Source organism: Manihot esculenta, chromosome 6 (genome assembly GCF_001659605.2).
Source record: "Manihot esculenta cultivar AM560-2 chromosome 6, M.esculenta_v8, whole genome shotgun sequence".
NCBI lineage: Eukaryota > Viridiplantae > Streptophyta > Magnoliopsida > Malpighiales > Euphorbiaceae > Manihot > Manihot esculenta.
Genome location: NC_035166.2, coordinates 27,300,723 through 27,313,008, shown reverse-complemented (window position 1 = coordinate 27,313,008; position 12,286 = coordinate 27,300,723). Strand labels below are relative to the sequence as shown.

The 12,286-nt window shown below is 31.0% G+C and overlaps 1 protein-coding gene across 1 annotated transcript; it reads right to left on the bottom strand.

The window, feature by feature from the left end:
• Positions 1-7,296: 7,296 nt before the first annotated feature.
• Positions 7,297-9,405, bottom strand: LOC110618256 (transcription factor LAF1). Its single transcript, XM_021761392.2, has 3 exons — positions 9,190-9,405; positions 8,263-8,392; positions 7,297-8,080 (listed from the first exon to the last, which is right to left on the bottom strand). The coding sequence occupies exons 1-3, from the start codon at positions 9,329-9,331 to the stop codon at positions 7,462-7,464; spliced, it is 891 nt and encodes a 296-aa protein (XP_021617084.1). The 5' UTR covers positions 9,332-9,405; the 3' UTR covers positions 7,297-7,461.
• Between the last annotated feature and the right edge of the window lie 2,881 nt (positions 9,406-12,286).

The following is a 12,286-nucleotide window of genomic DNA, read 5'->3' as shown; positions in this document are numbered from 1 at the left end:
AATTATATAAAATATTTTTTTAATTAAAAAGTACATTTTAGATTCCGATTTCTTAAAAAGGCAAAAAAGTTTCTAAAACGTGCTCGGGGGCATAATCAGATTAAGAAGTTAAAAAACATATTTTTTTTTTTATTATTATAACGAGTTTAATAAGGTTGTAAAGTTATGAAGGATAATATTATGTGGAATAAAAAAAAATCATTTATATTTTTCATACTTTCATATAATACAAGCAAAATTTTAATATTATTATAAAATATAAATGCTTTCCAAAAAATTATAAATTTTATAATATATTAAATTTGAAAAAATTTAAATTATTTAATTAAATAATAATTTAAACGAATTCAAACTTTCATTAATAATCCATTTATATTTTCCTTAAATTATTTTTAATTTTTATTAAATTAAAGCAACATAAGGTAATTTTTATGTAATAATTTACATTAAAATTTTAAAACACTAATTTAATTAAATATTGAAAATTAATATATTATATCATAAGGAAAAAAATAATAACAAACTGCATATACAAAAATTAAATAAAAGTATGCACGATAATTATAAAAAAAATGCAATGCACATTAAATACTAGTATATAAAACATGTGTACAATAACTATTTTACAAGTTTTTCGGTTATTATTTCATTTTCATATTTTTATTTTATAAAATTTAATTAAATAAAAAAGAAAAAAAATCAAATGCATATAAATTTTGAAACACAATAAAAATATTTTTTTGTAATTTAGTATTTAATAAATATAAAATTAATAATTATGAGTAGAGAAGAAACATAAAATAATTTGTGGTGGTTTTAATACAATGAATTTGGCCTCCTAGAAAGTGAAGCTGCAGCTACAATTGTATGCTGACGTTGAATTAAAATTTTTGTCTCTCTTACTATGCTCTCTCTATCCTCTTGGATCCACCGAAAAGCCCATTGCTCAAGGCCCAATTTAGACCCAACCCTGAATCTTTATTACACTTCACAAAACTCCACTCCACCCAACTCTTTGCATGCCTTCTCTTGCTCCCCAAAGGAACATTTGCTTACTTTCAGGGGCTTTTTGCAAAATAAAGTTAAAAAAATATATATTTTTTAAACCCTAGTTTGTGGAAAAAATTTTCCTGAACCAGAGTAAATCAAGCCTTTACCGCATTTTATAAGTGCAGTAGGCTTTACCGCACTTATAAAATGCGGTAGAGAGTCGTTGAACTAAAATTATAATTTTTTTAAATAAAAAAAATTATACCGCACTTTTGAAGTGCGGTAGAATTTGTAATAATTTTTTTTTTAAATCTACCGCACTTTTTGAAGTGCAGTAGAGCTCTGCTAGGTGCATGAATCCCTATACCTGGCAGAGAAGGCAGAGACAAGTCTTGTCTCTGCCCCGTCAGCAGGAGACAGGCACGCCTCCTACCTTCTACCGCACTTTACAAGTGCGGTAGAATCTCTGCCAGGTGCAGGGATTCCTACACCTAGCAAAGAAAGTCCTCTACCGCACTTTAAAAGTGCGATAGAGGAGAGAGTATATTCTACCCCAACCCACTATAAAACCCCATCTTCTTCCTGCTCCCCATCTTCTTCCTGCTCCATACGCCACTTTCTTCCCTGCTCCACCTTCCTGCCACCTTCTTCCCTGCTCCACCTTCCCTCCCTCCCTGCTCCATATTTCTTTTCTCTCAACCCATCTCCATCCATATCAACAAAAAAAAAAATTCAATATTTTCTCTCAGCACAACCCATCTCATCAAATTTTCAACAAAAAAGGTACGTGTTATATTAATTTTTTTTTATGAAATTTAGATAAATAAAAATTTATTAATAAATGTAAATGTTGTATTTTGTAGTTTTTTCTATTCGGATACAGCCTTCGTGGACGCGTGAGATTTGGGATTGATTTTCATACAAGTAAGTAATTAAATATTATTTATAAAAATATGATATATTTTATTTATTTAATTAATTAGTAAGATATTTATATTGTTGAAAAAATTATATTTTGTATGTAATTAATAGTAAAAAATGTATAGTTGTATTTATTTAAAATTATTAAAAGTAATATAAGAAAATGAGAAAAAAAATTTCTGATTTATAGTAATGTGATAAATAAAAAAGAAATGTATAAAAAATAGGGTGGTTTGTGGGGAAATAAATTTATATTATTCATAATAAATATGAAAATTTAATTTTTTAAAAAATTTAATTTACATAAGTTGTTGTGAGCAAAATTGTAGGAATTAAGGTAATATTAAAGTAGGAAAAAATTTATAAATGTAATGTTGTTGTAAATTTTTTGTGTAGGGAAAATATAAGAAAATTAGAAAAAAATTATTTAGTTAGATTTATTTTATTTAAAAAATTAATGAAATAAAAAGTGGTGAAATAAATTTATAATATTCATAATTAATCTGAAAATGTAGTTATTTAAGAAATTTAATATATATAGAGTCTTGGACAAACAAATATAGGGATTAAAATATGAAAAATTTATAAATGTAAATTTTGTTGTGAATTTTTTGTGTATAGAAAATATTAGGAAATGCATAAAAAATTATTTAGTTAGATATATTTGATTTAAAATTTTAAAGTAATATTTTGTGAGGAAATAAATTTATATTATTTATAATAAATATAAAATTTTAGTATTTTAAAAATTAATTTAATATACATAGGTTGTTGTGACAAAAATTGTAGGGATTAAGGTAGTATTAAAGTGAGGAAAATTTATAATTGTAAATGTTGTAGATTTTTTGTTTTGAGAAAATATTAGGAAATGAGTGATTTTTTTATATAGCAAATATGGATGGTGTTATGATATATATGTATTTAGCTTTTTTTTTTTTATTCATAATTTATTCTACTATTATTGTCTACTAGGTGAATTAGGAAGAAAAATTACTACTCCGCGTTATGGTACTGTGTACTGGGACGGGCACATAGTTAATATTGATATTGGATATGATTATGTTGGTGGACAGTCTAGAATGTTTCGTATCGAAAATAAATTGAATTATGAAGAATTAGTGATTAAAATTGTTCGTGCTATGAAATTGTCAACGCATGAAGATATGATAACAATGATTATTTTTAGACAACCGATATTGGATAATGGTATCATTAAATATGGATTAGCACAACTAAGTGATGACGAAGATTGGACATGATGTTTGACTACATATCGACAATCAGGCCAGTAGATTCAATTGTATTATATATAGATATTTTATCTCGTCATCATAGAACAGAAGATGGAGGTGTTGGGCCTTCAACTAGTTGTCCAATCGTTATGGAGGGTGAAGGTGAAGACAATCTCCGGGATGATAATTGTCCGGTTGTGGGGATAGAAACGTGTCATGAATTACAACACAATGCACATGATGTTGGCCAGGGTGAAAACGATGATGATACTGATTTTCTTGATGATTTGGATACAGATGGAGATGATCCTTGGATTGACGAGGAAGACGATATTCCAGGTGTTCAGTTTAATGATGGGGATGATCATGATATAAATTCTTCAATGTGTTTTAATAGTGGATATGAAAATCCTATTAGACCATTGATATTTCCACCTCCGTATTCTGAAATCGACTCTGATGTAATGAGAGTTGATCCTTATGCAAAAGATCCATCGAATCTGTTTTGGGATAAGTCGAAATAATTTTCTGTAGGAATGATATTCAGATCTCGAGAGGCTGTCATGCTAAAGAGTATCATATGCTACGACATCACCAATTTTGTTATGATGAAACTAAGAGTAGGACTTATTCGATCAAGTGTAAGGACAAATTATCTGGTTGTCAATGGCACCTTCGTACATCCCGTAAAGAAAATGATGATGTTTGGAAGATAACAAGATATAACGGTCCGCACACATGTAGAAACGCAGGTGTTAGTAAAGATCATGGTCACCTTGATTCTAGATTTATTTGTGCATTTATCTTACCCATGATCGAAGAACAGCCAGATATGAAAGTTACCACTCTTCAAGCTGAGATAAAAAATAAGGTTGGATATGAACCGTCCTATAAAAAAACATGGATGGAAAAATAATTTGCAATTGAAAAGATTTTTGGTGGATGGGAGGAATCATATGGGAGATTGCGTAAGTTCATGCGTGCTCTTGTGAATTACAATCCCGATACAGTTGTCGCAATTGAAGATGATCCACACTGGATTGAAGGTCGTTTGGATGGGAACGTTAGAGTGTTTGATAGAATGTTTTGGGCATTTCAACAATCAATTGAAGGATTCAAGTTTTGTAGGCCAGTCATCTTTGTTGATGAAACTTTTTTATATGGGAAATATAGTGGTTGTATTCTTTGTGCAACTGGGCTTGATGGAAATAATATGATTTTTCCATTAGCATTTGCATTAGTTGAAAAAGAGGATAGTGACAACTGGGGATGGTTCATGGATTGTCTTCGATTATATGTTATCGACAGAGAAGAATTATGTGTTATATTCGACAGACACATTGAGATTAAAAAGGTTGGTAGAAGCAGCCTGAAGAGTGATGGATTACAATTCATGCACATTGGATTGCCATTTGGGAAGATAGATGGCAAAGGGTGGTTGAAACAGCACCATTACATGGGCCACTACATTATCATTCAGAGTACCTCGAATGGTATAGACGAGTTTCTCGTCGATGAATATCGCATCGTGGTGCAGCTATTGGCACTGTGGTAATATTTAATTATTCATTATATTTACATATATTTATTTTTTTTAAACATATCAATGTTTAATTTTTATTTTGCTAACAAGAGGATGGTATCGAGAATATACATTTAATTAATCGACAGTTTCCTAATCCGGGCACAAATTTTATTGAAAGACAAACAACAGCAATGTTCTATGCTATGGAAGAAGAGAAACGAATAACAGAGATACCTCCACCACAGCCAGCACCTCGGGCGCAACCTATACCAGATGACCCTGAAGAGCCTGTTGACCTGCCGAGGAGGCCTAGGCGTAGACGTAGCTCTCGCCAACAAGCTGATCCTGATATACATACTACTGTCCCGGCAAATGTCATCATTCCGACACCCGTTTCATTCCACACTCATCAATCATTTGGTGAGATTGGACAGTTTTCAGCAGGACCTAGTGTTCCACAAGAAGGTGGATCACAATATACTACGTGGACACATGGTAGTTATATGCCATCACCTCATATAACCCCAACACAGTGGTCCTTCCAGCAGATTGGTATTCAAGATAATCCATTTCAAATGCAGACCCCGATAGGTAGTACCTTTGATGCTTTTGCACAACATGGTAGCTCCATTAATGCATTTTCGGCTAGACATTCTGTGGATATTCCTTCATCTAGCCTAGACACACAACCATTCTCTGGCAGTTTTGTACAGTACACATCGGGCCAGCAGTACTCCACTTTTACATCTGATGATATCTATTTACGATCGCATTATACTGCAACACGAGATCCGAGCTCGGTAGCTCCTGATCTTAATATTAATCCTGCTGCTGCTGAAACTGAAGGTACAAGTGGTAACTGTCGGCCATATAGAACTCGACATCCACATGAACGAAGGGGACGTCCATGTGGCACGGGAGAACATTTGGGACATCATTAGCATTATTTTTTTATTTTATCATTTGTAATTATATTATATTATTTTTATTACATTCTATAATTTTAATTATTTATATGTTTTTTTTTTAAATTTTTATGATTCTTAAATATTTATTTATTTATTTATAAATATAATTCTAATAAAAATAATAAATTCTATGAATAAAAATAAAATATATAATATTATATTTAAATAAATATAATTATAATGTTATATATATATAATTTTAATTATTAAAATAAATTTTTATATGATCATTATTATATTAAATTTTAATTATATTAAATAATTAATATTAATATAATTTTTATAATTATCTATAAATTTTATATATAAATAAATAAATATAATTAATATAATATATTTAATATAAACCCTACTATTACGGCACCTTAAAAGTGCGGTAATATGTAAAAATGAGAAATTGATATTACCGGACTTTGAACGTGCGGTAATATGTAAATTAAAAAATTAATTTAATTATTGAAAATTATAAAAATTTTCAATTATTGTAAAATTTAACATTTTATTGTCCTTTTAGTTTGCGGTAGAATTTTAATTATTAAAAATAAATTTAAATAAAATTTTATCACATTATAAAAGTGCTATTTTTATAAAATTATTTTTTTATATTAACCACTTTCTATCACATTTTATAAGTGCGGTAAAGCCTACCACACTTATAAAATGTGATAGAGACTTGATTCACATGAAATGTTTTTTTCGCAAATAGGATTTAAGAAATTTTTTTTTTTAAACTTTATTTTGCAAGCCTCCGTTCTGTTGCCAATTTTTCAACTCTTTTTGCGCAGGTTTTGCAGCGGTCTCATTTCAATGCCTGTCGAGTATTGATAGGGCAAGGCGACATTTATACTTTACGTTTGGCATAATTTATATTGTAAAAAAAAAAAAATTAATAAATTTTTATAATTTCATATAAATTTTATTTTTTTAAATGAAAACAATTTAAATTAAAAGAATATTTGTATTTAAAACAAAAAGAATTATTAAAAAAAATTAATCAAATTAAATTTTCGCTAAATTCTTAATTTCATATAAAGGGCTCTGTTATGAGGCAAATTTAGTTAGGCATTTTCTAGCTGTCCTGAACTTGTTTGAATATCATTTGCTAATTCTTATTATTTGTTGTGATTTATCCAATATAGCATTCAGTCTTAATTTGGTGTTAAATACATATAAATAAATCTGAGAGATCTCAAGTTTTACTCTCTCATTTTCGTTTTTCATTTCAAAAAAATAAATTACTCAAAATAATATATTTTTTTATATCAATGTGATCATCTAGTACCTACATATATATATTATTTGAAGTCCCAACTGAATAAAAAAATAATAAATCCCAGCATCACTTCTGGAAAAAATGGCATCTGTGTTATATACTTTTCTTTTTCATTAAAAAGTCAATGGAACAACTAGAACCTTTAAGGACTAAATTTTCTATTAATTTCTGTTGCTGTACCTTGTTTGGTGCGTGTAGCTGCCTTGATTTTTCTTCAATTTTTGTCAATTCAATTTTCATAAATAGAAATTTCTAACGACATTATAATATAATGCAAACCCTTAATTAATTATTAGAATTCAGATCAATCTTCTCTTCTTGATGGGAATACTTAGATATATTAACTGTAAAAATAAGCATTAATTAAGCAAAAAAGATGAATAGAGATTGCATGAATTGTTTATTTCTGAAACAAATGGCTGATGGTTTCTCAAAGAGCAATGCTTCCCAATAACCACTAATTACACTAAGCCAAACTAATTAATTATCATATCAAGTACAATTAGTGATCATTCTTCCTGGAAGTTTCTCTGAAACGTTAACGTTCTCTGCTCAGTGTTCATATATATACCTCAACTCGCTCCTCATGTTGAACTCACTACAAATATCCTCTCCACAGCTAAAATCAACAAACTGTTCATTTCCTGAACTCTGGCATTCAAATTTAAGCTGTGAACTAAACATGTCGTCTGGGGACGCATAGCTTAGCAAATTACGATACTCACCATTGCCAAATGTTCCCTCGTTCAAGAAACAACCTTGCATGAAATTATCCTGGAAGCTGGAACTGACATTTTGATCCTTGGAACTCATTATTCCCTCACAGCTTAAACTTGAAAAGCTGTCGAGCGAAAGCCACTCGGCAAACATAAGCTTAGGCAAGGAGCTTCTGTTGGGTTGTTTAGGAGATTCAGACATCCGTGGAACCGACTGATCTGCATCGGTTGATGAGTTTTCCATGTTCATTAATAATGATTCAAAGTCTGGAGTTTGCATCATTGTGATTTTCTTGGGTGAATTATTATCCAAATTATCTGAGGTTGTGTTGTATACATTGGCTTCCTTTGTTCCTTGATCACCTTTGAGCACCTTTTTCTTCAAATGGGAATGCCAGTAATTCTTTATCTCATTATCTGTTCTTCCAGGCAAATGCTGTGCTATTTGAGACCACCTACTCAGTTACAAAATATAAAGGCACGTTAAAGAAATTAAATTATTTATTTATTTGTGGGGTTGTTGGGGATAAGACTAGCTGGGAGAGTATCCCCTAATCGTAGAGTTTGAGGTAAATTGATAAATAAGGGTACATGTGTATTAAATAAAAATAAATGAAAATTTAGTATTCTTGCTTACTTGTTGCCTAACAAGCGATGGAGGGTGAGGATTGTCTCCTCTTCTTGTGAAGAAAACAAGCCTCGTTTGAGTCCTGGTCTCAAGTAATTAATCCACCTCAATCTGCAGCTCTTCCCGTTCCTCTGCAGGCCTGCATGAATAAATCCATAACAAAAATCCATGTAAGTCAACTATAATAGGGTAGTTCAGTAATTGTAACTAGAAGTCTTTTTCGAATTTCAACCTCTGGAACTTAGCTAATTAACAGTCCGTAGGTTTTCATATGATCATGATTACACTTCATGCTGCGATATGGTATGGTATTAACCTACACTAGAAATAATTTATTACTTTTCTATACGTTTTGAATGACTCAGGCTCCCATCAAAAAAAAAAAAAAAAATGCATTAGCTGAAGCGTGGAAGAGGACGAGGGATTTTCATTATCTTTGTGACGTTAAAAAAATTGACTTTCTAAAAGAATATTACCTGTAGCAATTAAAGAATTATCAGAGTCAGAAACGGCATTAAAACACATATTGATTATAAAAACAAAAAATATCATAAATAAATCTGAAAACTATTCCCATCAATCTGCAATTAAAGCAAGTGCTTTTCCGAGGTTAGATCAGTATCGGTGGAGGAAATTCCAGAATGATTTCCATTTCCAGGAAACATATAACAAAAAGAAAACAATAGGTGTTGTAGAATGCTCTATATCCATTTGATATATATAAAAGGGATCCATGTATATTAATTGGAATTAATTCTGAAGAAGAAGAAGAAGAAGAAATACAATTATAGCTAAGTGATTGCTTTATATGTATCAGCATAACTTGTGCTGTATATATGATTATTTGATGCGTATTCCATTTGCTGCATTATCGAGTGTGGTGTTCCTACAGCCATAGAGAAAGATAATGAATGGAAGGAGTGTGAGTAAACTCACCAGCGTTAATGGGGACGGAGCTCCAACAGCCATGGCCATGTTTGAGGACGTAGTTTCTGAGCCTTTGATCTTCATCAGGTGACCACAAGCCCTTCCTGTGCTTTGGCTTTTGCTTTGGCTTGTCTGAGGACTTGCAACCCATTTAGCCACAAAAAGGAAAATGGATCGGAGCTGATAATGACAAGTTTATGACTTGTTTTTGAGGAAGAGAGACAGAGAGAGTTGTTTTGATGCATAAAGGCTTTGGTATATAAAGCAAAGATTAGTTAAGGTCTAACATATTAAAAATACAACTAAGGAATTATAAAACATATACTTGTCTGCATACAAGCAAGCATAAGATGATTCTTTTTTAAAAAATAAAAAATGAAATAATTGTAGTATTAATATTCTTGTAAAATTTAAAATTTTTAGATCATTAAATAAAAAAAATGAGTTATTGTAATTTCTATAAAATTTATTTATGCATTTAAATTATAAATTCAGTCTAAGTGAAAATTCGAAATTGGATAAATTGAAAATTTTAATATAATATGTAGTCTGCTTAGTTATATAATTTATTAACGTTTATGTGAAATTATAATCTAATCAGTTGTTTTAATTTTAATAATTTAAATCAAACTAAAATTTTTTGTTGCAATTTTATTTAAATAATTCAATTTTTAATATTTCCAATTTGCACTAGAAAATGAAAATAATTAATAATAATATGGAAACCTATAGAAGTTTTTTTTAAAACATAAAAAAAGAAAAAGAAAAACTTGTTTAAGGAAAAGAAAAATAGGATAAAAAAAGAAAATATCCATATAGAAAAAGAAAAAGAAATAAAGAATATTCATAGATATAAATGGAACGAAATATTAATTAACCTTATTTTGATTATAATTATTTTTATTAAAAAGAAAAAATAATAACTTTCAAATTAAAGACAAGTACAAGTTTAATACCCTAAGCACTGATTTAGTGGATTAAAGCCTAAAACCAATTGGGTTACTATATAATTGAGTTTTTAAAATGTAATTGGTGTAGGTATAAATTTTGCTCTTCCAACACTCGAAAAGGTAATTATAATCTATAAAAGGGCTTCTTTATCGTTATAATGTTATTTTAATTATCTCTCCATACTTACCGTTTTAGCCTTGCAAGATAGACTACTTACTCCATTCAGATGTATTCATTCACCTATTTGATCCAAATTTAAATTTATAATAACTCTTATCTTCTGTTTGAGATGAAAAAAATTTCAAACGAATTTATTTTAATTAATGTTTTATTTCATAAACTTTAAAATGATCGATATAAATATAAATATTATATTTCATTGAATGTCTCACGAACACATATTCTAATGTGGATTAGGAAAAACGATAAAAGATAAGTATAATTATTATACTCTATTGAATGTTTCACGAACACATGTTGTAATGTGAATTAGAAAAAACGACAAGAAAATTAGGTGGCCTCCCAAGCTCGACTCTAAAAAAGCCAGAAGGTGAGACAGGACCAGATACTGCCGTTTTCATGAAAACCACGGACATGTAACAAAAGAATATTGACAGTTGAAAGACAGGATCGAGAGGTTAGTAAGAAACGACACACTTTGAAAGTTCATAAGGAAGAGTAGGAGATCCGAGCGCAAGGTAACCACCCTTGACAGAGGATCTATCAAGGGTTATTAATGTAATTATAGGACTCAACTATGGAGACTCGGTACTTAAAAGAAAAAGAAGTAGCAGATACCAAGTTTGATAAATTGGGCAAAGACTGGAAAGGACTATTTAGGATTCCGAATGTTATTCATCTAGGGTCTTGTAAGCTAGCTAAGCTAGATGACCGAGTCATTCCTTGAAATATTTGTAATCTAAGAAAATTTTATTAATAATAGTTAATAATACATTTTTCATATTTTGTGATGTTTAGTGACAAGGGGTGAAGGGTTGCTTTCTTTAAAAGGATAAAAGAGCACTAAAAAGGTCATAAGGCAACCACCAGGCTATCTGAATGTTGGACCCACTAAAACAAAGGTCATAAGACAACCACTAGGCAATTCGGGTGTCAGATCACTAAAACAAAGGCCATAAGACAATCGCTAGGCCATCCAGACATTAGACCCACTAAACAAGGCTTCAAGGTGGGTTACACTAGACTAGAAGACTGGGCGTTAGTCTCACTAATCAAGACATTAGTGTCAGACCACAAGACGGGTTCCGCCAAACTAGAAAATTGAGCATTGGTCCCACTAATCAAGGCATTAGTGCTAGACCATAAGGCCGGTTTTGCTAGGCCAGAAGACCAAGCGTTGGTCCCATTTATCAAGGCATTTATGTTAGGCCATAAGGCAAGTTACGCCAGGCCAACCAACCTAGTGTTAGCTTCACTTCACAAGATATTTCTAAGGCATTCATGCCAGGCCATAAGACAAATTACGCCGGGCCGACCAGTTTGATGTAAGTCCTGATTCACAAGATATTTCTAAAGTATTAATGTCAGGTCATAAAACAAGTTATACTAGACCGACCAACAGAGCGTTAACCCCATTTCACAAGATGATTCTAATGCATTTCATGCCTTGGCTATAAGGTGGATATGCACTAGGCCGACCAACTAGGCATTAGCCCCGCTTTACAAGATATTTCTAAAGCATTTCATGCTCAAGCCACAAGATGGGAATACGTCAGACCGACCAATCGGGTATTAGCCCTACTTCACAAGATGTTTTTAAGATATTTCATGCCCAGACCACAAAGCGAAATGCGCCAAGCTGACCAATCAGATGTTAGTCCCAAAAAGTCTCCAAGACATTTGACACTGCTCTTGCAATTATTCCCAGAAATCGAAAACTTTTTAAAAGGAAGAAGGCTCATTGTAGGCTGGCAAGATTTTTTGACAATCGGCAAAACGGTCTGCTAAGCGAGTGAGTAAAGTTTGCTAGAAAGACAATGACCACAAGCTCGTCAAGATTGGTCAGAGCAAGAAATATTCGAAAGTACGTGAGGGCTGAACTAAGGTCGCATGGTTCTACTCAGACAGCTAGTATGATTTACACTTTAGGATCGTGACACATTTTACGACCAGGCCACCAGGATAACGACCAAGT